At 39.1% G+C, this 26,812-nt stretch overlaps 1 protein-coding gene across 3 annotated transcripts in view; it reads left to right on the top strand.

The window, feature by feature from the left end:
• Window positions 1-26,812, top strand: part of IPO5 (importin 5) — a 70,604-nt gene that overhangs the window by 35,849 nt on the left and 7,943 nt on the right. For all 3 annotated transcript variants that reach the window (XM_025364802.1, XM_025364800.1, XM_025364803.1), the window contains 17 exons: window positions 423-519; window positions 1,048-1,152; window positions 3,547-3,669; window positions 3,760-3,880; window positions 7,894-7,981; window positions 10,588-10,694; window positions 13,167-13,291; window positions 13,387-13,476; window positions 13,567-13,740; window positions 16,835-17,053; window positions 18,438-18,521; window positions 20,258-20,390; window positions 20,480-20,601; window positions 22,715-22,811; window positions 24,501-24,673; window positions 25,982-26,093; window positions 26,179-26,234. In XM_025364802.1, coding sequence (XP_025220587.1) covers window positions 423-519; window positions 1,048-1,152; window positions 3,547-3,669; window positions 3,760-3,880; window positions 7,894-7,981; window positions 10,588-10,694; window positions 13,167-13,291; window positions 13,387-13,476; window positions 13,567-13,740; window positions 16,835-17,053; window positions 18,438-18,521; window positions 20,258-20,390; window positions 20,480-20,601; window positions 22,715-22,811; window positions 24,501-24,673; window positions 25,982-26,093; window positions 26,179-26,234 — 2,026 coding nt within the window. The remainder of the gene's footprint in view (window positions 1-422; window positions 520-1,047; window positions 1,153-3,546; window positions 3,670-3,759; window positions 3,881-7,893; window positions 7,982-10,587; window positions 10,695-13,166; window positions 13,292-13,386; window positions 13,477-13,566; window positions 13,741-16,834; window positions 17,054-18,437; window positions 18,522-20,257; window positions 20,391-20,479; window positions 20,602-22,714; window positions 22,812-24,500; window positions 24,674-25,981; window positions 26,094-26,178; window positions 26,235-26,812) is intronic.

A 26,812-nucleotide genomic window follows, 5' to 3' on the forward strand; every position in this document is an offset into this window, starting at 1 on the left:
AGGCATTATATCATTTTCTACTTTAGTTGTCTTATGTATCTTTGTTAATATCAGTAATTCAGATTAGAGAATGCAGATGGTCAGAGAGCATAGTTACTGTAGTTTTCATCTGAAAACCTGTGGTTGCTCTTGTCCCATCCTGCACTCCAGGTCAGCTTTCGACTGAGACAGAGTAATAAGGATAAAAGCATGTAGCTGGGAATGGGCTGTTGAGTAGCCTCTACTCCCAGCCCAGACTTCTCCAGTATGTTTTCATTCACTTAACCCAAAAACAGGATTGCTTAGAAAATGGGTAGATGATGTTCAACCTATGGATTAATGCGTACTGAGTCAGGTAAACAGTTCATTAGAGATTCTAGCTCATACTTTACCAAGATATTAATATAATGTAGCTTTTAAAGAATGTTTGGATTATCTTTTAGGAACTTCCCTGGAATTTTTGGGAACCAGCAGCAGCACTATTTAGACGTCATCAAACGGATGTTAGTTCAGTGTATGCAAGATCAGGAACACCCATCGGTAAATAATTTCAATCCTATTAATATTGCCATCTATTTTAATCTAATTTGTGAAAGAAATTAGTATATTAGGAGGTTTTTACTTTTATACTTTAAAATGTAAACACCGGCTGGGCGCGGTGGCTCAAGGCTGTAATCCCAGCACTTTGGGAGGCCGAGACGGGTGGATCACGAGGTCAGGAGATAGAGACCATCCTGGCTAACATGGTGAAACCCTGTCTCTACTAAAAAATACAAAAAACTAGCCGGGCGAGGTGGCAGGCGCCTATAGTCCCAGCTACTCGGGAGGCTGAGGCAGGAGAATGGCGGGAACCCGGGAGGTGGAGCTTGCAGTGAGCTGAGATCCGGCCACTGCACTCCAGCCTGGGCGACAGAGCGAGACTCCGTCTCTAAAAAAAAAAAAAAAAAAAAAAAAAAAAAGTAAACACCAGTTTTACTGATAAAGAATAATTTGATCTTGAGTAAGAAAGCTTGAATTTGCATTTATCAAAAATTTCTCATACTTGACATTTTTTCCTCTTCATTTTAGATTAGAACTTTATCTGCTAGAGCTACAGCTGCATTTATACTTGCAAATGAGCATAATGTTGCTCTGTTCAAACATTTTGCAGACTTGCTACCAGGATTTCTACAGGTATGAAAACAGTATAGAATAAATCATAATTATACCTTACTTGGTTCTTTAATGCATTCAATCATTTATGCAATAAATTCATATTGCTTATTATGAATTTATATATGAATATTTATAAGCAATAAATTCATATTGCTTATTATGTTCTGGCACTGGGGATACAAGAGTGAACAAAACATGCAGATCTCAGTCTCCATTGAGCTTATGGTTACTGCCTTTGAAAGACATTTTTAGTCTCTTAAATATTTATACTTATAAAATTTTCCTGTAAAGTAAATGGTGTAAGCAGTTATATGCTTATTATTGAATATATGGTCATGTAGATTATTTCCGTTAAATCAGTCAAATAACCTGTGAGATTTAAGGTCCATTTTACATAAGGAGAAACTACTCTTAACTACAGGGTGTGTAAGTTTGTATTATAATGTAAGTTTATGGTTAATTCACATTATCATTAAGGATGTTAATGTTTTAAGGATACTTTCTGCTTTAATCAGAAAGCAAAATAAGATTAGACAAGATAGAGTATATATTCAGGGCAAGTTGAGTCTATGCTCCTGGGGAAAAAAAATTTATATTAATTAAAATAAAATTTAAAAGATTGTACAAGTTAGTGGTTCCCAATCTTCAGACTCCAAACTCCTTTTTTATGACAATTTTTAGTAATTTTTCAAATACTCTTCTAAAGATGAAATGCATAAGTAATGTAACATATATGTGCACAATTTTTTAGAATATATGTATGGCCTTAACTAAATATAAAGAACTACAAAGAAAACATATAATAAAATGGCTTGCTTTTCCTTATGTGAATGGTCAGACAAGACTACACTAAAAGACATAACAGACTAGGTGGTTTCCAAGTGATCTATACAAATGTAATAGCTAAAACTGGACTGATAACAAAGATATTGGTAAGTCAAACACCACAGTTCCCATTAGAATTGGTGATAAGATTTCCTAAAATAGTAAGGTTCTGAACAAAGCAATGTAGAGAGTGAGTCTCTCTTATTCAGAATACTTGGGAATAGAAGTGTTTCGGATCTCAAAATTTTTTCAAATTTTGAAACACTGTGTTTGTGTTATACTTACCAGTTGAGCATCTCAAGTCAGAAATCCGAAATACTCAAATGCGCATTTCCTTTGAGTGACGTGTCTGTGTTCAAAAAGTTGAGGATTTCAGAGCATTTTGGATTTGGGATGTTCCACCTGTATGTATCCATTCTTGATTGATACAGTAGTTACATTGCGGGGGGATAACAGTTGTTGAAAGCAGACAAAACATAATTGGTGAGTTAGGCTCTAGGTTCAGATCACTATAAAGAGTTTTTCCTTTTTATAAATGTCTGGGGTTTGTACAAATGTGAAATGCATAATGAGAAGATCATGTAAGTCCCTTGTGCTTGTGTCTCAGGTCAGGACATTTAGTATCCATGGCCTTTGCCCATCCTCAACCGTGTGACCATCAGGAAATATCTCCTGGGTGGAAAACCATTCCCCTTGAGAACCACTGAGTTACAGAGGATTTAGAGGAGCTAAAATTGAAGGTTTCCACATGATAAAGGTTTATTTAAAGGATTTAGTGAAACTTCTCTCCCCATGCTATCACAATTAAAAGATAGTTTTGTGACAGAACATTAACTATAACATATTATTGCTTTAGTAGTTTATTATCTGAAATCTCTAGTTACTTTTGAAATCTAATCCCGGTTTTCTTCCTCTGGATTTAGAGTAAGTTAAAATGTTTACCACAACTTTTAAGAGTTGTTATTCTGAAATTGATAATGATAAACACAAAATGCATACTTTAATACCACAGTGACCAGACTTAACATCCAAGATAAATAAAATGGGTAATATTGGACACTTTATAGGTTCTAGTACTTACTGTGCGTATGAAAACAACTAGGACATGGATATAAGAAAGGACAGAAGAGCTGAGTGTCATGGCCACACATGTGGTCCTGGCTACTCAGGAGTCTGAGGCACAAGAGTTGGAGGGTACTGTGAGCTGTGGTCGTGCCACCATACTCCAGCCTGGGCGACAGAGCGAGACTTTATTGCTGAAAAAATAAAAGGACAAAGGAAAGGGACTCCTGGTTATAAAAAAGTAATTCCTTGGCAGCCTTAAGTATTGTAATGGTTATTATAGTTTCACTGATTTTCATTTTGACTTAAATGTAAGTCTGTTTTGTATGTTTTGGTTAACATCCATTGAAAGGAAGGTATATATGTGCCTGCAGGTAGAACATTTGCATAATATAGATTGCTAAATTACTTAGTGAAAAATAGTTTAGTAATATTTCTCTATTGTCAGCATCTTAGGAATGTTTTGGCTAAGGAGGCATCGTAAAGTGAATCTTCAACACAGACTTTCTATTTCATCTTTTCTAGGCTGTAAATGACTCGTGCTACCAGAATGATGATTCTGTCCTAAAATCCCTTGTTGAGATTGCAGATACTGTTCCAAAGTATTTGCGTCCTCACTTGGAAGCAACTCTACAGCTAAGTCTAAAGGTAAATTAAGTACGTTAGTAAACGTTCTGTTTGTTATTTGCAGGGACTAATCTAAACTATTAAATGTATACAAATATGTCTTCTTTGTAGTTGTGTGGAGACACTAGCCTCAACAATATGCAACGCCAGCTTGCCCTTGAAGTGATTGTCACCCTCTCTGAGACTGCAGCTGCTATGTTAAGAAAACATACCAATATTGTTGCACAGACTAGTAAGTCAACAGTCTTCAGATAGTTTATGTGTAATGTGGCCAAATTTTTGGATAAATTTGCTGAGGGTTGTGTAATTTCTCAGATTGTTGAGAATATAATGAATATCCTTTTAGAATCAGATGAATTTGGGAAAATGCATCTCAATACATGCAAGCGTGGACCCCCACATTGTGATTATGCCTTTAAGACTTTGCAGGCACCCTGAAATCTGGTGTTAAAAATAACATTTCTAGAGTGAACCGTGACAGATTCTATCATTTATATGTTAAATATTGGGCACAGTTAATACAGTCAAAAACAATTAAGCAGGGATATATAGATATACAGTAGCGAACTGCAAACCAAAATAATGTGTGTTACCAGTGAAGATAGGATTAGAACAAGGTCTAACACTCTAGTCGTGGCTCTGTTCACTATATTACATTGCTTTTGTTTTATAGACCCTCATTGCAGCAGAAACTTAAATGGCTATTGTGCTATGGAAATACTACTTTAAAGTTTCATTGTGCTGGGATAAGGACTTGAGAACTAACCTGATCATTTTCTGGCCTAGCCATTTCTTAATGAGCTAATGAGTACTTGAACACTTAATTTAGAGGGTAAATACATCACCAGATTTATTTCGTAGTGGTACCTACCTTTTGTCTTACACTGAGGTAGTGGTTGGAATTTTAGAAACATTCCCATTAAAGTCAGGAACAAGAAAAATATCTCCTTTATCACTGTTCGTGTTGTACTGACTGCCCCAGCTGATGCATTAAGAGATAAAAATAAGTTATAAGAATTAGAAATGATGGCCGGGTGCGGTGACTCATGCCTGTAATCCCAGGACTTCGGGAGGCTGAGGCAGGCAGATCACCTGAGGTCAGGAGTTCGAGACCAGCCTGGCTAACATGCTAAAACCCCGTTTCTACTAAAAACACAAAAAATTAGCTAGGTGTGATGGTGCACGCCTATAATCCCAGCTACTCAGGAGTCTGAGGCAGGAGAATTGCTTGAATCCAGGAGGCGGAGATTGCAGTGATCCCAGATTGCACCATTGCACTTCAGCTTGGGCAACAAGAGCGAAACTTGTCTCAAAAAAAAAGAATTAGAAACAAAAGTATTGCTTATTTGTAGGCTATGAGGTTATCGTCTACAAAAAATTTTAAAGACTAAACAGATAAACTGCTAATCAAAGGGTTAAGCAAGATCCTTAGATATGAGAGCATTTTATTGTAAGTGTTCCATTATATGTAGTAATCACTTAGAAAATTTTATAGGCATGAGTTGTAACTGGGAATAAATCAAAAGGTATATAAGACTTATATGGAGAATGTTGAATAACATATTGAAAGACTAATAGAAGAACGAAGTGTCAGTTCTCAAATTAATCTAGGGTTATGATAGAACAATCCTGAAATTCTTCTGAAAGAACATAGGGCCTGGAGTAGCCAAGACAATTTTGACACATAAAGTGGAGATCTTGCCCCATCAACTCTGTGAATTTAGAATGCATTGATGATGCGGGTGTTGACAATGGATTGGATGGAACAAAGGATAGAGTGTAGGAGAGGATCCACTCACCTGGGAACAAAGCCATTTTTAAAAAGATAATTGATCGAAAGTTCTTAGGACCCCACATACTGGCTCAGGCCTGTAATCCCAGCACTTTGGAAAGCCAAGGTGGGCAAATCGCGTGTCCTCCTGAGTTTGAGACCAGCCTGGGCAACGTGACAAAACCCTGTCTCTGCCAAAAATACAAAAATTAGTCGGGCATGGTGGCACACGCCTGTGATTCCAGCTACTCAGGAGACTGAGATGGAGGATTGCTGGAGCCCAAGAGGTCAAAGCTGCGGTGAGCCAAGATCACACCATTGCACTCCAGCCTGGGTGACAGAGCGAGACCCTGTCTCAAAAAAAAAAAAAAGTTGCTGGAATAACTGGTTCATTCTTTTTTTTTTTTTTTTTAAATAGGTTTATGGGGAACAGGTGGTGTTTGGTTTAGTGGTGATTTTTGTGATTTTGGTGCATCCATGACGGGAGCAGTGTACGCTGTACCCAGTGTTTAGTCTTTTATCCCTCACTCCCCTCCCCACCTTTCCCCTGAGTCCCCAAAGTCCATTGTATCATTATTATGCCTTTGCATCCTCATAGCTCAGCTCCCACTTAAGAGTTGAGAATATAACTGGTTATTTCTATGGAGAAAAAATTTCAACTCTAGACAGCTTATTAAAAAAAATAATTTGGGTTCTACTGAAGACCTGAATATCACCTTGCACACTAGAACTAGTTAAAAAAATTAAATTAAGAACTAAATATTACAGATACATTTTATAAGTAATGCTTAATAGTAGATTAAGACTGCATTTTAAGACTGAAGCATTTTAAGACTGAATCACAAACCATTGATGTAAACATTGCCAAATTTGTAAATGTTAAAACAGTTTTTTGACCAATCAGATATACCATAAACGAACTGAAAAGCCACAGACTGGAAGAAAATAATTACAGTGCACACAATCAACAGTTTTGTTATCTAGAGAATACACAAAGGCTGAGAAGAGGAAATTCATTGCTTTTTTTGTTTAAGACGGGGTCTCGCTCTGTCACCCAGGCTAGAGTGCAGTGACGTGATCTCAGCTCACTGCAGCCTCCCAGGTAGCTGGGACTACAGGCACATGCCACCACACCTGGCTAATTTTTGTTTTTTGGTAGAGATAGGGTTTTACCATGTTGCCCAGGCTGATCTTGAACTCCTGGGCTCAAGGGATCCTCCCACCTCAGCCTCCCAAAGTGCTGGGATAACAGGTGTGCACCAGCAGGCCCAGCCAGGAAATTCATAAAAGAGGGATCTGAGATATCTAATGAACCCTGCTAAGTCTCAATAAAAACCAGTGTAATTGTGGAATACAAGTTGCCCAAAAGTTTGACAATATCAATTGTTGATGAAAGATGTAGAACCAAGAGGACGCTTATTCCGGCCACAGGGCACTTCACACATTTTTGTGAAATAATACAGACCTCCACTGAAACCTCACATAGTTTCTGCAACAGCTGTGCAGAGCACAGCTTGTTTGGTAATTATTATTATTATTTTTTTTTTTTTTTTGAGATGGAGTCTCACTCTGTCGCCCAGGCTGGAGTGCAGTGGCTCATGTGATCTTGGCTCACAACAAGCTCCACCTCCCAGGTTCACGCCATTCTCCTGCCTCAGCCTCCCGAGTAGCTGGGATTACAGGCGTCCGCCACCACGCCCGGCTAATTTTTTTGTATTTGGGGTTTCACCATGTTAGCCAGGATGGTCTCGATCTCCTGACCTTGTGATCTGCCCGCCTTGGCCTCCCAAAGTGCTGGGATTATAGGCATAAGCCACTGCGCCTGGCCTTGCTTGGTAATTTTTTAGTACTATTTGAAGGTAGTAATAACGATTTCATGCCTAGACTCATGCTTGTCAGAGAGAAGATGTAATAATCTCATCAAAGCAAATTGTATAGGAGGAAGAAATTGGAAACAACTAAAATGTTTATCAGCTGGACAGTGGGTAGTATGTTTATATAATGGAATGCTATTAATTAAATTGAAATGCTTATGTGTTGAGAAAAAAGCAAATTGCCAAGGTGCATATATTATGAAACCATTTATTATATAAAAAATCGAATCTTGAAATAGTACTGTAATTTTGTATAGAGATATAGATCTGTAGTTCAAGTGTGAAAAAAACAATTGAGGAATGTGAAACATCTGTTTTGTGATGTTGCTTCTTACCTCTGGTGACCGGGGGAGAATGTAATTGGATTTGGGAATTTCATAGGAGGGTTTGACTTATGAATGTTACTTTTTAAAGAAAAGATAAAAGCAAATATGACAAAAGGTTAAAATTTAACAAAGCAGGTTTTGGGGGCACAGACAAATAATTGTTCTGTCTTACTCTCTTAGAGGCAAAGTGAAATATTAAAATTCTTGTTTATAAATAGTGGTATGGGTAAAATAAAGTCACAGTCTTCAGATGTGAAATAATTGTTTACTTTAGTTCCTCAGATGTTAGCAATGATGGTTGATTTGGAAGAAGATGAGGACTGGGCAAATGCAGATGAACTAGAAGATGATGATTTTGACAGGTAATCAAACATAGTGTCCAGGGTGGCAGTGAGAGCCCTAGAGCTCCAAGGCCCATCTCTTCACCATTGCACCCTGTAACCTGAAGGTAAACTTTTACGCCTGGAATATGGGGCACTTTGCCTTGCTGTTGTATGTATTGCTGTGTCACATTTTATAGATAGTATTTTCTTTAGTTTTCATATATAACATATTAATAAAATTTATGTTCCTTGAAAGTTCATAAAAATACTTTAATAGTTAATACATAAAGTTGTATTTTGTAATCAGGAATGGAAAGATACCTACAACAACAAACAAGGAAGTTTTTTTAAAAAAGTATGACATGAAAACAGCAAATAAAGTAGCTGTGTTTTTAACTGTCTTACTCTAAATTATTTCCAAGGGTTTTTTTGTTTGTTTTTTTTTTTTTAGTTTGAGTATCTTTTAAAACATGTATAAAGAAGCTTTTTTGTGATAAATGCTTTTATAGGCAAAGACTTCCCTTAGAATAATTGTTTCAACAAAATTCCCTGCGATACACATCATATTTTCCTAGTAAAAAGTAGTTTAACTTCAGGATAGACAGGATCCAGTGGTGAAAAGATTAAAAGTCACACCAGGTGACAGTAACACTGGAATTACTATTGTGCTTATTTATTTCAGCTTAGGAAGTCCCATGAATACAGGAAAAGTAAACCAAAATCTGTACTCACTGTGCAGTAGTAATGAATGTATATTGAAACATAGCACCTCAGAGTTCTGTTACTTTAATCAACTTTATTAGTAGTCCCAGAGGTATATTACAGATGCAGAAAGGGAGATTGAAGATTGAGTGATTTGTCTGAGGTTATGTAGCCAGTTAATGTACTGGGGTTAATTACTATTTCTTTCATTCTTCCCAGTGCATTATCCTACCACTTTTTCTTTAAAAAAGCTGAAATTGGCCGGGTGTGGTGGCTCGCGCCTGTAATCCCAGCACTCTGGTAGGCAGAGGCGGGCAGATCACATGAGGTCAGGAGTTCGAGACCAGCCTGACCAACATGTTGAAACCCCATCTCTACTAAAAATACAAAAGTTAGCCGCGCCTGGTGGCAAACACCTGTAATCCCAGCTACTCGGGCGGCTGAGCTAGGAGAATCTCTTGAACCCGGGAGGCGGAGGTTGCAGTGAGCTGAGATCACGTCATTGCACCCCAGCCTGGGCCACAGAGCGAGACTCTGTCGCAAAAAAAAAGGAGCTGAAATTATTCGCCCGAAAGACTTGGAGTCAGTATAAACTACTAGGTTAATAAAAGAAAAAATTAAAGACATTTGTCTTTAGAATGTATGGTGCATTTTTGATACTTAATCCCATTATTAAAAATGACTGATTTCTGGCTTTAATACTGTTTTGAAGTATATGAAAGTAATCTTTCACTGGAAACACCTGATAATGGCTGAAGAGAAGACCAGGGCTAGCTTGAATTTCCTTTCTGGTTCAGTTACTGTAATGTGCTGCTACTTGTCCTTTAATTTGCCCTGTAAATGGCACTTAAATTTATACAGTTTAAGAAACTTTGTTTTCTAGACTAGGTGAATAAGATTTTCTAATTTGTGAGTAAACAGGGCATGAATATTTTTTCAAGGGGAGATTTTTTAAGTCTAAAAACCTGTTCTGAAGGTAATTTATAGCTTCATTTTTATAGTATTGTCTTTACACAGTAAAGATAATGCATGTGAAATTCACTACTGATCTTCCAGTTCTAAGCCAGGATAAGTCCAAATGCTTTTATGCCCACATCCCTTCAGCTTTCAGAGAAAACAGTAGAATTGTGTTTACATAACTATGCATAGTTTCTGGCAGTGCAGTTTGCACCCCTTTAAAGGTGAATAAACTCAGTGGGGAAAATGATACATTCTCTGCACCCTTTTCGGTTTTCCATGTTCTGTTCATTGACAAGTTTGAAGACTGTATTTCTAGGAAATGAAATACACAAGGCTCTTTCAACACTGCTTTTACTGGAGTGTTGAAAGTGTCAGAAGCTGTTTCTGAGAACAGTTTTTAGCCGGTAGGGGGTGAGGATGGTCTTGAAGAATAAGATTCAGGCCAGGCACAGTGGCTCACGCCTGTAATCCCAGCACTTTGGGAGGCTGAGGCGGGTGGATCACGAGGTCGGGAGATCGAGACCATCCTGGCTAACATGGTGAAACCCCATCTCTGCTAAAACTACAAAAAAATTAGCCAGGCGTGGTGGCGGGCGCCTGTAGTCCCAGCTACTCGGGAGGCTGAGGCAGGAGAATGGCGTGAACCCAGGAGGCGGAGTTTGCAGTGAGCTGAGATAGCGCCACTGCACTTCAGCCTGGGCGACAGAGTGAGACTCTGTCTCAAAAAAGAAAAGAAAAGAAAAATAAGATTCAGACATGACTTTCTAAACTATGGTGGATCATGATAAAAGCAATTACTCTTTTTTTTCTTTACTAAGCTATAGGGTTTTTAAACCCCTAATTTCAGTTCCACATTTAAAGACAGCTTGAATTCTTTCTCAGTCTTAGTTTAATAATAATACAATTAGACGTATGTCTGTAGAGTCTACTATTTATTTTGTATTTCAGATATATTGAATACATAATTTTGTTTATGTGTTTAGCAATGCAGTTGCAGGCGAGAGTGCTCTAGACCGAATGGCTTGTGGACTTGGTGGAAAGCTCGTTCTGCCGATGATCAAGGAACACATTATGCAAATGCTTCAAAATCGTAAGCTATGTCCTTCAAATGCTAGAATAGTGAAGTTGTGCCCTTTCTAAAGCTTAAATTCTAAGATATATTTAGACTGTTAAAAATTAATCTTGGCTAGGCATGGTGGCTCACACCTGTAATCCCAGTACTTTGGGAGGCCAAGGCAGGCGGAACACGAGGTCAGGAGATCGTGACCATCCTGGCTAACATGATGAAACTCTGTCTCTACTAAAACAAAAAAATTAGCCAGGCGTGGTGGCAGGCGCCTGTAGTCCCAGCTACTTGTGAGGCTGAGGCAGGAGAATGACGTGAGCCCAGGAGGCAGAGGTTGCCGTGAGCCAAGATCATGCCACTGCACTCCAGCCTGGGCGACAGATCAAGACTCCATCAAAAAAAAAAAAATTAATCTTGTCTTTTTACCATCCATATTTAACCCAATTCATTGACATGAAATTGTCAATCCCAAAGAAAATGTACAGATTTACTTCCTTGCCAAAAATATTTAGATTTGAATTTGAAAGTGACATTATTTGAACTTTTAAGAAATATTAGAATGTTTGAATCATATAATCTTCTTTCATCCGTTATCTTTTATTTTTAAAAGAAGAAATTCTATCTAATGTTATCAAAAAAGAAACTCTTTCTTTCTTTTTTTGCCCCTGACTGAGGTGATGGTGGAAGCCCACCTGCCTTGGAGGGCAGCTGTTGCTGTTATTGCTGTTGCTGCTGGTGGTGTTGTTGACATGGGATTTCGCTATGTTGCCCAGGCTGGTCTCAAACTCCTGGCCTCAAGCAGTCCTCCTGCCTCAGCCTCCCAGAGTGCTTGGATTATAGGCATGAGCTACCATACCCGGCCATCCTTTTTTATTTCTGTGAATATTTCCCTACTATTTGGTCAGTTACCTTTGTACCTATAATATATATCAATCCCAAAGTTGATTATTGTATGTGTTTTATTTTCATTTGTCTTTTTTAATTATAAATTAATGTGTTCTTTTCTTAAATTAAAATGCAGACGTTTTAAGTTAGAAATTTGTTGGTTTGTCTGGTTTTTGGTGGAGTCTCACTCTATTGCCCAGGGTGATGTGATCTCAGCTCACTGCAGCCTCCACCGGCTGGGTTCAAGCGATTCTCCTGCCCTTGCCTCCTGAGTAACTAGGACTACAGGCACATGCCACCATGCCCAGCTAATTTTTTTTTTTTTTTTTTTTTTTTTTGAGACAGAATCTCATTGTCAACCAGGCTGGAGTGCAGTGGTGCAGTCTTGGCTCACTATAATGTTCACCTCCCAGTTTCAAGCAATTCTCCTGTCTCAGCCTCCCAAGTAGCTGGGATTACAGGCATATACCACCACACCCAGCGAATTTTTGTACTTTTAGTAGAGACGGAGTTTCTCCATGTTGGCCAGGCTGGTCTCAAACTCCTAACCTCAAGTGATCCGCCCACCTCGGCCTCCCAAAATGCTGGGATTACAGGCATGAGCCACTGCACCCGGCCTAATTTTTGTATTTTTAGTAGAGATGGGGTTTCAGTATGTTGGCCAGGCTGATCTTGAACTCCTGACCTTAAGTGATCTGCCTGTCTCGGCCTCCGAAAGTACTGGGATTACAGGCGTGAGCCACTGTGCCCGGCCAACTTGCAAGGTTTTAAATTCATATTCACAGGTAACCATTGTTAACAGCTCTCTGAGACTTTCCTCTGACCTCATTTATGCATATACGGAGGGGATTTTTAAAGTGAATATACTGTATGGACACATCATATTTTTTAAGCTTTTGCTCAACAGTTTGTCGTATCACCACATAACAGCCTACCTCATTTTTTTTTTAATTGCCACATACATTCCACAATCCCTATTCCATGCTAATTGTTTTTATTGATTACAAATAATAATGTAAACACTGTTCTACAGGAATTCTGGCTTACCTTGTGTGAATATTTTTATAGAGTAGATTTAAAAAGCAGACATGAAGATCACACCATTGATACAGGATTTTTTTTGTTTGTTTGTTTTTGTTTTGAGACGGAGTCTCGCCCTGTCACCCAGACTGGAGTGCAGTGGCTCAGTCTTGGCTCACTGCAACCTGCGCCTCCCGAGTATCTGGGATTACAGGTGCCCGCTGCCACCACGCCTGGCTAATTTTTGTATTATTTAGTAGAGACAAGGTTTCACCATGTTGACCAGGCTGGTCTTGAACTCCTGACCCACCTGCCTTAGGCTCCCAAAGTGCTGGGATTACAGGTGTGAGCCACCGCGCCTGGCCTGATACATACTTTTAGAATCAAGTAGTCTAGTTGGGCACTTTTTCTGTTCATTTTTCTAAAAAGTAAATATACAAATGTTTTTATATTACATTATATATACATATAACCCTTTCTAAAAAAATTTTGTTACTCTTTCCCAAATAAGAACTTTTTTACATCTCCCTCTACCAGCATGACATGTTTATAGTGTCTAATTGGTATTCCATCTGTAATTTTTTTCTGTAGCTGACTGGAAATATCGGCATGCAGGATTGATGGCCTTATCTGCCATTGGTGAAGGGTGCCACCAGCAAATGGAAGGAATTCTAAATGAGATAGTAAATTTTGTTTTACTTTTTCTTCAGGATCCTGTAAGTACCAGTAAATATATGATTGAAAATGATTAGTGTTGTAGCTTCAGGTGGAAACCTTATTGCTTTTACTAATGAAAGGGAACGTTTTCCAGCATCCACGAGTGAGGTATGCAGCCTGTAATGCCGTGGGACAGATGGCTACAGATTTTGCACCTGGTTTCCAAAAGAAATTTCATGAGAAGGTAAGTAACAAGTCCTCAGACACTCAAATCAGACTTTAGGAAGAGGGGTGGACATTTCACCATATATGCCCACTTGGTTTCATTTCACAGGTGATTGCAGCTCTGCTGCAGACCATGGAAGACCAAGGCAATCAACGTGTGCAGGCCCATGCAGCTGCTGCCCTCATTAACTTCACTGAAGACTGTCCCAAGTCACTACTTATTCCATACTTGGATAATTTGGTGAAACATCTGCATTCCATTATGGTACTTAAGCTTCAAGAGGTAAGTTTTAAGATCTGTAGGCTGCCTTCTCTTTGTAGATTAATTTGGGTTGATTTGATGGGTAAGAACTGGAGAAAGAGGGACTTGCAGCCTGACCATAAAGAATATAAAGTAAAAAAACCAAGGAGGATGTTCAGAGTTGTGGAGTGATGAGTAGAAAAATTCAGATTTGACCAAAATGTGGGCTGATAACCGAAATTGGGAAAGATACAGCTAAAGGTCAGGTAAAATCAGTATATGGATCACCCTGAAAATAAGGCAGAGAAATTTTTGAACTCTGATTTATGTAAAGTGTGAAAAACCATTCTATGTTCTTAAATGCTGCAGGAAATCATCATATGGTAAGAAATTAGTGTAGTAGCATTGGGTGAGGCATACACAAAAAAGAGAAGATTTAAGGCAAGACCATCATACTGTCATTGTCCAGGAAGCTTAGATAGTAATAGTGGAAGAGGTGATTCTGAAAGACATTTCATGGGAAGCATTAACAGTTTGTTTCTGGCAGTTTGAATTTTAAAAGATGAAAGGGGCAGGCACGGTGGCTCACCCCTGTAATCCCAGCACTTTGGGAGGCTGAGGCAGGTGGATCACCTGAGGTCAGGAGTTCGAGACCAGCCTGGCCAGCATGGTGAAATCCCATCTCTCCTAAAAATACAAAATTAGCCGAGTGTGGTGGAACACACCTGTAATTCCAGTTACTCGGGAGGCTGAGACAGGAGAATCACTTGAACACGGGAAGCAGAGCTTGCAATGAGCTGAAGTGGCACCACTTGACTCCAACCTGGGCAGCAAGAACAAAATTGTGTTTCAAAAAAAAAAAAAAGATAAAAGAGAATAAATTTTAAAATGTTGACTATTCTAACCAGAGTGACAGAAACACAGAAGTTGTAGAAACAAGATCATTTTTGAGTATCCAAGTAAAAATGATTGTAGTTACAGCTGAAGTAAGGGATGCAACCTGAAAACAATTGAAGGATGTTAGTCCAGCACAGTGCATGAGAGATGTAGATGTGAAAAGCAAGGATTTTAGCCCAGTTTATTGTCAAATGCAATGAAAATGGATTACTGTTATAAAAATGAAATGAACAGAAGGCATAGAAAGGCATAGAAAATAAAAGATATAAACCTGCTCTCAAATTGCTGTGAAAGTTTCTAATGCCCTCAATGCCTATACTTAATATGAACTGGTAGCAAATAGTTAACAAACCACAGTTTGCATAGCACTGGTGATTGGTCAGAGAGCAAGACAAACAAGAAATGCAATGTCTCAGAAGCCAAAGAGAGAGGACTTAAAAACAAAGGCCCAAGTGCTCACTATCAGATGACAGCAGACTAAGAATATGATAAAGGAAACATGCATGTGCCCGAAGGCAGACCGAGGTGGACACCAAGTTGAAGGCAGATAGGTTGGTTGGTTAAATCAGTAATGGATGGATCCAGCGTGACTTTACAGGTTTGGGTGGGTGGCTGTGGTGTGAGAGGCCCTGTGTACCCCTGCCCTTCCTTCCTGCAGTGAGGCACTATGTGGGTTTTTAAAGATAAGTGGAAGGAGTTGTTGGGATGGGATGATAGGAGGACAGTGTTCATGAGGAAGAGTTGTATGAAGAGAAGGTAGCCTAGCGGAGGAGGAAAGACATTCCTCTGAGGCCAGCAGCACCGTCCATACTAAACATGGAGCAGAGGTTGAGATGCAGAAGCAGGAAGTGAGAGAACTTCCTGAAGACATGGTTGAATGTGTAACACAAGGTAAAGAACTCTGCTGAGAGTGTGGGTGTAGTTGATGGGAGGAATTATGAAAATCTGAAGTAGTAACTGGGTCAGGTTCATATGAGTCAATAAATATTGTATTTTATTCTTTAATTTATTTTGACATGGAGTCTTGCCCAGGCTGGAGTGCAGTAATGCAATCTCTGCTCACCGCAACCTCTGTCTCCCAGGTTCAAGCGATTCTCCTGCCTCAGCCTCCCAAGTAGCTGGGATTACAGGCGTGCACCACCACACCCGGCTAATTTTTGTGTTTTGAGTGGAGACAGCGTTTCACCATGTTGGCCAGGCTGTTCTTGAACTCCTGACCTCAAGTCATCCACCTGCCTGGGCCTCCCAAAGTGTTGGGATTACAGGTGTGAGTCACCATGCCTGGCTTCCTTTTTTTTTGTTTTTTTTGTTTGTTTGTTTGTTTGTTTTTTAAGATGGAAGTCTTGCTCTAGTCAGCCCAGCTGGGATGCAATGGCACAATCTTGGCTCACTGCAATCTCTGCCTCCCTGGTTCAAGCAAGTCTCCTGCCTCTGCTTCCCGAGTAACTGGGATTACTGGGGTGTGCCACCACATCTGGCTAATTTTTATTTGTTTGTTTATTTATTTATTTATTTGTTTGTTTTTTTAGAGACAGGGTTTCACCATGTTGGCCAGGCTGGTCTTGAACTCCTGACTCAAGTGATCCGCCCTCCTCAGCCTCCCAAAGTGCTGGGATTACAGAAGAATTATTTTAAAATATTGCTGGTGACAGGACAGGCCCAGCAGCAGATAGGTAGTAAGCATTTGTTACTAGCTGGGTCAGAGAACACCAGGTCTTTGGTGCAGAGAAAAAGGTCATCTCATCTGTTTCAGCAAGACAGATGCAGGAGAAGGCAGCAAGTTTCCTTGGTGGGATCTTCTGGGGAGGGGGTGGTTAGAAGATAAAGGAAGGGGCCAAAGAGGGAATTTTCTTTATGACATAATAAGACAGCACAAAATATAAGTAGAGGAAATCAGTGAAGAAAAAAATGAGTATGAAGTGTAGGCATTAAAGTTGATGAACACAAAAATTTTGAGTCCATATCTATACTCAAGAATTAGCTGTGCTTTGAGACAAGACAAAAATGAGTAAGGGGTATTGTGTTAACAGAAGACAGAAAAAAAACTCACATAAATAGTTCAACATAAATTCTTTTTATAAAAATTTCCTCCAAAACCTGCAGTCTCTGCTTCTGGAGAGGTGGTCTCATTCTGCTGTTTCAGAAAAGCATTCAAGAACTTGAAGGGAGTAGTAATTGTAAATTTAAATACTTCTTCCAGTTTTCCTTTGAAGTAATAATTTGTGTGTCTTCCTTCTAGCTGATTCAAAAAGGCACCAAGTTAGTTTTGGAACAAGTCGTGACATCCATTGCGTCAGTTGCAGATACTGCAGAAGAAAAATTTGTCCCCTACTATGATTTATTTATGCCATCACTGAAGCACATCGTTGAGAATGCGGTTCAAAAAGAACTGAGACTTCTGAGAGGAAAAACTATTGAATGCATTAGCCTCATTGGTCTGGCTGTTGGGAAGGAAAAAGTAAGTAATTTCTATTATGTTGAATTTACTGTATATAACTTGGCTGTGGAGGCATTGAGAGTACTAGAGGGATTTTTTCCTTCTGATAAATGGTTTTCTGGATGCTTGTTTTTTTTTCCTTACTCCTTTCACATTGCTCCTGTTTTATATACAAATTAATTCCTGCCTTCATCTTTTCATTGTTTGGTTTGGTGTTTTTTGTTTTGTTTTGTTTTTGAGACCAAGTCTCTCTCTTATCACCCAGGCTGGAGTGTAGTGGCACGATCTTGGCTCACTGCAACCTCTGCCTCCCAGGTTCAAGCAATTCTCCTGCATCAGCCTCCCAAGTAGCTGGGATTACAGGCACGCGCCACCTCTCCCAGCTGATTTTTGTGTTTTTAGTAGAAGTGGGCTTTCACTATATTGGCCAGGCTAGCCTTGATCTCCTGACCTCAAGCAATCAGCTCACAGGTGTGAGCCACCGCTCCCAGCCCGTCTTTTCATTGTTAATATTAAGGTTTCTTTTTAGCTCAGCTGTGCTCTTGATGCCTCCTCCTTTCCCGGCCACACACACTGTATCTCATGGGAGGTGTGTGGAAATCAGTATCCATGTTAGTTCCCTTTAAATGTGCACTTGGAAACATGTCGCTTGCTTTCCTATTAATCTAAAACGCATCAAATGTTCTCTAAGAGAGAAATCTATGCATATAGATCTTCAGAAAATAATTACCAAGGACCATTGGCCAATGTGTTTCTCAGCCAACATCTCAGAATTGTTCAAGCTAATGCAAAAGAAATTTCTCTGTCATTGAACCCTCATGTTCTGACCCTCAGAATTATCATCAGGGAACCTCTGTCTTGCCTTCTTCAAAACCAGCATCAGTATTAATTTATATTTGGAACTGGTTTCTGTGAGACACTGACCACTAAAACATTGGTATGTTTTATACCAATAAAATACTTCTGTGTCCCATACTCTATATATCTGGCTTTCATTTTCTCTTTAAAACGCTGCCTGTCTATACAATGGAGATTACCAGAACTGCAAAGAGTTAAGTGAAAATCATAGACAAAATTTTATGTAGTGAATTCTGTAAACAATCCAAAATTTTCTTTCTGAATTTGAATTCAGTTTTACTGCTTGAAATGCTTAAACCATAGACTAACACCTGATGCCATTAGAAGTACCTTTATACTGTAGTCCACTGCCCTTCAGTGGAAAATATATTTTTCTAGAAAGTGAACTAAATCTGTCACAATATAGATGAGAATTTTTCAATATGATAGTTTTATCTATGGAGGTTATGACCTATGTGGGCAATGTAGTCAATTTTTTGGCAACGCTTTGCTAATTAAGAAACAAAATTTGGTAGCAACGAGTGTCTCTCTACGTATTTTCCTCTAGTTCATGCAGGATGCATCAGATGTGATGCAGCTATTGTTAAAGACCCAGACAGACTTCAATGACATGGAAGATGATGATCCTCAGGTAAGTGGTCTTAATGCGTTTGCCTTGGTCTGCTAATGAGTTGTGGACAGCACACGGTTCAATATATTTAAAACAAAAGGAGTGATAGGTTTCTTGACATTCTGTCAACCCCTACTAGCAGAGACATTCTTCACTGATTTTCCTTCTGTTTCTCAAGCCACTTTTTCTAGTCTGTTGTAGGTTGCTCTTGCTTTCTCTGACTCTCGAGTTTTGGTGTTGGTGAGTTCTGTCCAAGGCTCTCTTATCTTCTCACTCCCATGGAGCAGTGTCACTCATAGACATGGCTTCCGGTTTCCTCTGTATGCTTGCAACTTTCAGATCTTCAGAATTGAAGTTTCATTTCTCCAGCATGTAATAGACATCTCCATTCAGGTGTCTCCTACCCCTTTGAAGTCTGCATGACCTCCCTCCCCTGGCAGAAAATACAGAACCCAAGAATCTCAGGACACACTGCTTGCCTCTCTGCCTATGAGCAGACAAAGGCATTTCATTAGGAGGAACCCCTGCCTCTCGACACATGTACATACACACATAGGTATATACGCCCAGCTAACGCTTGCTCACAGTTGTTATCCTTTACAAGATTTTCCTGATCTGTTCAGTCTCAATGGTGGGCAGTTCCAGCACTGTGTTATAGTAACATCATAAATGTTTGTCATACTCTTGATGGTATTCCCAACACCTGACATATAACAAGGCACTCCGTAAATAATTGTTGAATTAAATTTTGACTTTACATAGCCACACTGTATTAGTTTAAATAGGAAAACATATCATTTTGCAGAGAAAGCGTGTTTTGTTGTTGTTCGCTTTCTTTGCAAAATGACATACAAATATACATGTATGTTTTGTATGTACCGAGATAACAGGCAGGAGGGATACTTAGCAGGCTGCTGACAGTAGGGAGGCTGAGGGGACTGTAAGCAGTAGGGAGGGTGGTAAAGACAAGGCATGTTGCTCACCTTTGTATCAGCCAGCATGTAGTTTCATGCCTGGCATGTGAGAAACATCCAGTACCTATCTGAAGAGTGGGTGGACTTTTACATATGAAATCATTAAGAGGTGGGGCATGTGTCTATCCATGCTTAATAAATAAAATAGGTAGGTGGATGACAGATACTGGGATAAGAATCACTTTCTAGGTTGCAGGGATGGTAAATGGAACCAGATTCTCTAGGTAATTTCAGATGATGAAGTCTGTGTAAACACAGTAATAGGAGAAGAGGTGTTTTAAATATACTCAGCCACTTAACGAGAAAATTATAACAGCTAAGGGAAAAGGATGTTTTGTTTCTTGGGTTTTAATAAATGTTTAATGAATGGAGTGGCAGGCAATAGGGATACAGAGTCAGATAAAATACATTTCTGTCTTCAAAAAATTTGTGACTGGGAGTTGACGAAATGTTTGGCTTTGTTTAGGTGATTAGTTTCATTTAGGTGATTCAGATGCTAAGAAAGAAAACTATAATCACTTACTGAAAGTAGAAAGAAATACCCAAGGTTCTGGTCTTTGTCTTTTGCCTCACCTGCTGTCCATATCCCAGTGTAGGGTGAGTTCACAGGGATTTCATTATTGATTCTGAACCTTTTAAGTATATAACCTTTAGAAATGCTCTTATTGCTTAAGTACTGTAAACGTATCAATAAACATTATTTCTATGAAATAAGGAAATGACTTTATCACATTTACCCATTGGTTTTTAATCTATTTTTTTAATTTTAAATTTTTTCCCCAGATCTCTTACATGATCTCAGCATGGGCCAGAATGTGCAAAATCCTTGGAAAAGAATTTCAGCAGTACCTTCCAGTGGTTATGGGGCCTTTAATGAAGACGGCTTCAATTAAGCCTGAAGTAGCCCTTTTAGATAGTAGGTGTCTTTAGAAGGACCTATCGGTTGTAATAGTTCTCTCTTTGTTATTATTTGTCATATGCATTTGTTTTCTTTTCCGTTAATAGCCCAAGACATGGAGAATATGAGTGATGATGATGGTTGGGAATTTGTGAACCTTGGAGATCAGCAAAGCTTTGGTATTAAAACTGCAGGACTAGAAGAAAAATCAACTGCTTGCCAGATGTTGGTAAGAGAGCACTATTTTTACTAAACTTTTGTTTTACATCTTATATTTATATACATTTTATATGAGTGCTTTTAATAGCTGCTAAAGAAATTACTTTGGAGAGCCAGGAATATATTCCTTAAAAAGCAAAGTTTTCTTTCCATTTTAAAGAAATTATGTGGATAAACCTTTCATTATCAGTGCTGTTTTAAATAGCAAAAAACAGCAAATAGCCCAAATTCCTGTTAGCGGGAAGATGAATGATAAATATACAGCCATTACAAAGACTTTAGAATATAAGCTACACAAGGGAAGGATTTTTGTTTGTTTTGTTCTTAGTCTATAGTTGGTGGCCATGAAATATTTTTTAAACAAATTAACAGAAGTGTGTTCATGCTATTTAATGTAAAACAAAACTGGTATGATTTCAATTGTGTAAAAAAATAGCTACAGCAGGAAAATCAAAATGTTCAGTTATTATCCCTTATGGTGCTTATGGTGTGCGTATGTGTATTTAGTTCCTAGTTTTCTTTATAAGCATGCGTTTTAAAGTGAAGGATAATACTTTATTTTATTTTATTTTATTTTATTTATTTATTTTTGAGATGGAGTCTCTCTTTTTCACCCAGGCTGGAGTGCAGTGGCATGATCTCGACTCACTGCAACCTCCATCTCCGGCGTTCAAGTGATTCTCCTGCCTCAGCCTCCTGAGTAGCTGGGATTACAGGCGCCTGCCACCACAGCCGGCTTTTTTTTGTATTTTTAGTAGAGATGGGGTTTCACCTTTTTGGCCAGGCTGGTTTTGAACTCCTGACGTCAGGTGATCCGCCTGCCTCGGCCTCCCAAAGTGCTGGGATTACAGGCGTGAGCCACCGCACCTGGCTAATACTTATTTTTAAAGTTAGATTTTAGAAATTATGGTATATTACAAATTTAGCAGTTAAGTAAATCTAAATAAAAGTTGCTTCAATTTTATTTTGTATTTATATTACATGTTCTAATTCATTTAAAAGTATATTTCTTATTGTCATCTACAATACTTAGTAACTATAAATTATAAACACTTTGGATTTTTGTGGGTTTTTTCCCCTCTCAACTGGAGAGCAAATACAAATAATAACATCTTAAAATAATCTTTAGATGTAGTAGAAGAGAATGAAACAATTAGGTTTTTTCGGGTTTCTTTTTGCTTTTTGAGATGGAGTCTCACTCTGTCCCTCAGGCTGGAGTGCAATGGCTTGACCTCAGCTCACTGCAACCTCTGCCTCCTGGATTCAAGCGATTCTCCTACCTCAGCCTTCTGAGTAGCTAGAATTACAGGCGTGCACCACCACGCCTGGCTAATTTTTTCTATCTTTAGTAGAGGCAGGTTTTCACCACGTTGGCCTGGCTGGTCTCGAACGCCTGACCTCGCGATCCGTCTAATTCTGTCACCCAGGCTGGAGTATAATGGCACGATCCCAGCTCAGTGCCACTTCTACCTCCTGGATTCAAGCGATTCTCCTGCCTCAGCCTCCCAAGTAGCTGGCGTTACAGGCAGCCGCCACCATGCCTGGCTAATTTTTTTATTTTTAGTAGAGATGGGGTTTCACTGTGTTGGCCAGGCTGGTCTTGAACTCCTGACCTCGTGATCTACCCGCCTCGGCCTCCCAAAGTGCTGGGATTACAAGCATGAGCCAGCGGGCCCAGCCATGATTTTTTAAAAATACAAAATAACAGAAGCCTGTTTGCTACACATTTACAAAGTAAATGCTACAATTAACTGATGGGTTGGGGAAGGGGTGATGTATCTTTTAGAATGATTTTTCCTCTAATAAGTGATACATTTTGTTCGATGTATTGGCTAAAACTTGCTGAATAGAATATGAATGATTCCAGCCTTGGAAAGACAATGTATACGACAATAATTTCCTTTTTTTTTTCTTTTTGTCACTCACCAATACTACAATCATTTCATGACCCTTTTAATACTCTTTTTAGTTGGAAGACTAATTTGACAGTTCTACATGCAGCTTTAAATGTAGTTCTAGTCAAAGTACAACCTCCTATGGTCCTTAATAATTTTGCTGTTTGTTAATATTAATGCTTGAAAACTAACATGAATCTTTATTTCCTCCCAATACTTTGGTTACAGGTTTGCTATGCTAAGGAGTTAAAGGAAGGCTTTGTGGAGTACACCGAACAGGTTGTCAAACTGATGGTCCCTTTACTGAAGTTTTATTTCCACGATGATATCCTACAACCTTTGAATACAAAACGTGTAGATTTAGTAAAGTTGTTTCTTGGAGTATTAGACAGTGTTCACTGAAGTAGACATCACCATGATTGTATTTGCACTAACTGTGCTTCAGGGTGATAAACTCGGTCCTCTGCGTGTGCCTTTGTTTCCACTTGTGCCAAAAGATGAAAAAGAAAATGTCACCTATCCTCTGTTTGTCAGCTTTCTGTGGCCCACTTAAGGATTTAAGGATAAATAATTAGCAAATGATTACAATTATATATAGTTGCTACTTTCCCCAAATATCTTTTGGTAAACGTTAAGAAAATAAGACTTTTATTTTAAAAGATGGTGTCTCACTCTGTCACCTAGGCTGGAGTGCAGTGGAGTGATCAGGACTCACTGAAACCACAACCTCCCAAGTAGCTGGGACCTACGTGCACAACACCGTGCCCAGCTATATTTTTATTATTATTTTGTAGAGATAAGGTCTCCCTGTGTTGCCCAGGCTGGTCTCAAACTCCTAGGCTCAAGCAATCCTCCTGCCTTGGCCCCACAAAGTTACGGGATTAAAGGCGTGAGCCACTGTGCCTGGCAAAGACCTGTCTTAATAGATTAGAGAACCAGCGATAGATAGTCAACTTTCTGTAGCAGTGAGAATCCTCCATTTCCAATGTGGATAGCACCTTTAGGGGGAAACGTCGCTTGGTACATCTGCATTCTCTTTTGAGACAGTCTCTCACTCTGTTGCCCAGGCTGGAGTGCAGTGGCACGATCTCAGCTCACTGCAACCGCCACCTCCCAAGTTCAAGTGATTCTTCTGCCTCAGCCTCCTGAGTAGCTGGGATCACAGACATGTGCTACCATGCCCAGCTAACTTTTGTTTTTTGTTTTTTTTGTTTGTTTGTTTTTTGTTTTTAGTAGAGACGGGTTTTCACCACGTTGGCCAGGCAGGTCTCGAACTCCTGACCTCAGGTGATCCACCCTCATCTGCATTCCAATATCCTTCTTAACATAATAGTAGTCATAATTAATATTTTCTGGTACATTTTTATGTCTTTACACACAAGAGAATGTTAGAGCCCAGACACAAACCCCGATCTCTCTGACTCCAAAGCCCCTTTGTCATCATTCCTCTTACGATATCCTATAGTGGTGTCCTTTACAGAAGACAGCTTTTACCCCACAAAGACTTACTTCCCAGGATGCCAGAGGACAAAGTGAAATTGCTTTTAAGAGGAAGTTATCAAGACCTTATTTTGTAAATGAGATTAGATAGGGAAAGACAATTTAATCTTTATTGAAAACTGAAAAGGCCAGCATAGGAAGAGGTCCTCGGTAGTTTTTTTCAGGGAAATGCTTCAGTTGCATTTATTAGAAACATACTACCTGAGGTTTTCAGGTGGGTACACCTTGAGGCATGCTAATGGTCATGGGTCCTTTCATAGTCATTTTTGTATTTTGGTTTACATTTGAGCAGTAGGCAGCCCTTCACTGCTGCTGGACTTATTCCTGCCACTATTATAGGTGACAGGAGACGGGAGGTATGTCTTTTCTATTTTTATACATGCTTTATATTTAACACAAGCTCTTGGATATCTTAGATAAACAGAAGTTGCCTAGCACTCCTATTAATGCATTGAACCCTTTAACATTTAAGTGAAATAATAAACAGTCTTTTGAGGTTCCTTAACAATGAAACGTGTTCGAGTGGCAGCAGCAGAATCCATGCCTCTTCTCCTGGAGTGTGCAAGAGTCCGTGGTCCTGAGTATCTCACACAGATGTGGCATTTTATGTGTGATGCTCTAATTAAGGCCATTGGTACAGAACCAGATTCAGACGTCCTCTCAGAAATAATGCATTCTTTTGCAAAGGTGAATATTTTTCTCTTAAAAAATATGTATAAGGTAGTATGTTCATTTATTAGTCTTGCTAAAAGTTTAAAAAAAATTTTTTTTGAGACAGAGTATTACTCTGTTACCCAGGCTGGAGTGCAGTGGCACAGTCGCAGCTCACTTGAACCTTCGCCTCCTGGGTTCAGGCAATTCTCATGCGTCATCCTTCCAAGTAGTCGGGATTACAGGGATGTGCCACCACACCTGCTACTTTTCGTATTTTTGGTAGATGTTCCCCAGGCTGGTCTCTATCTCCTGGCCTCAGGTGATCCTCCTCGGCCTCCCAGAGTGCTGGGATTACAGGTGTAGGCCAGCTAAATAAATTTGTATATGCTGTAGTGTATGATTTTTTAAAAAATAAAAATGTTAAATTTTTTGTTTTAATATTTTGGTATTATTATGTTTCTTTTAAAGAGGGTAAATTTGCCTTGGAAGGGCAGTATAGGTAGAGGGAATGATACAGACAACGGCACGAAAGCATGCATTCTTTGGAAAAAGAGAAGAAATTCTGAATAGTATTTTAGTCTTGTACTTAATAATCCAACTACAGAAGCTTGGGTATCATCTCTAGTTTCTGTTCTTTCTACTTTCCTCAGTTCCTCTCTGTTTTTTTTTCATTGCCCCATCTCTTTTTCATGCCGTTGAAATAGCCCCCTTGGTCTGCTCCAGATCTCTCCTTTCTTTTGCTCTCAGTTCGTTCTGCTTTCCTCAAGCACTGCCTTGCTCTTCATTGAGTCACTTCCTTTCTCATACAGTGTCATCCCATTTTGCACACCTTGTAGTTTGCTCCAATCTTGATTGAAGATGATTTACAATTTCTCAGCATCTTTATGTATCCTTATTTACACTCTTGTAATTCAGAATTCCTTCTGTTTTTCCGAAGAAAGCATGCTTCCATACCTTTGCCTATATTATTTCTTCTACCTCTAATACCCTTCCTTCAGTGTTCTTGTATGTTGTGTGTACCGAGTATGGATATAGCAGTTGTGTTCCTTAGGAGCTGGTGTGTGTGTATGCATGTGTGTGTTCCATCTTTGAATCGTCAGTACCTGGCATGATGCCTGGCACCTAGGTGTGCTCAGTAATGTTTAAAAGAAAATGTTTTTTTCTAACTCCAATCTCTACAATGCTGTCATTCTAACAAATACAAGCTAAGCATATGTAAATAACTAATCTTCCAGGATACTGAACTGTGTTCATTTTTCCGTATGATTCTTAGTGAAGTTTAACTTTAGACTTTCAACACCCCTAATCTTATGGATTGTTTTCTTTTCTCAACCTCATTAGTGCATTGAAGTAATGGGAGATGGATGCCTTAATAATGAACACTTTGAAGAACTAGGAGGTATATTGAAAGCAAAGCTTGAAGAACATTTTAAAAATCAAGAATTACGACAAGGTAAGTTTTCCATGCTTTTATTTCTGAATACAATCCTTGACCATTTTGGTGATCATTTAAAAACATTTATTTGGGTGTGTTTTAGTTAAAAGACAAGATGAAGACTATGATGAACAGGTCGAAGAGTCACTACAAGATGAGGTAAATTTTTCCCTTTGGAACTTACCTCCATGACCACTTGCATCTGAAAGACTTGTAAATGCCTCAGTTTCTGATTTATGTGACTTGTCATTCTGATGTAATTATCAGTCTTTAGCAGAGGAATTGGATATATTTCCCCTCTTAATTTATGAATGAGTAATCTGAAATTAAACTGATATGTCTTTTGGTGCTATGTGCATTTTGTTGTAATACCTCACTCAGCAAAACACCTTGAGGTTTTCCTAGTTCATTTACATACTGATCACAACAACCATTTGTATTTTGTGGTGCTTTCACTGTTTTAAAGATGAGTAACCTAAAATTCCAGTGTGAAATGATTGCCCAGAGTCACACTATTGACCATCTGGGGCCTTTTTCACCAGGTTACTTAGTTCTCTCATCAAACCACCTAGGACTGTCAAGCATACTTCATTGTGTGTTTAGAGTCCAGCATCTCATCTGTGGCCGCTTGGTGGGCCAGTGCTACCATGTAGGTAGTACCAGCTTCCTGAAGGTGCCCACATGCTTGTAGGCCCAAATTGCCACTAACAGCGAGACCCCATTCTCCCCACCATCCA

This window comes from Theropithecus gelada, chromosome 17, assembly GCF_003255815.1.
Source record: "Theropithecus gelada isolate Dixy chromosome 17, Tgel_1.0, whole genome shotgun sequence".
Taxonomy (NCBI): domain Eukaryota; kingdom Metazoa; phylum Chordata; class Mammalia; order Primates; family Cercopithecidae; genus Theropithecus; species Theropithecus gelada.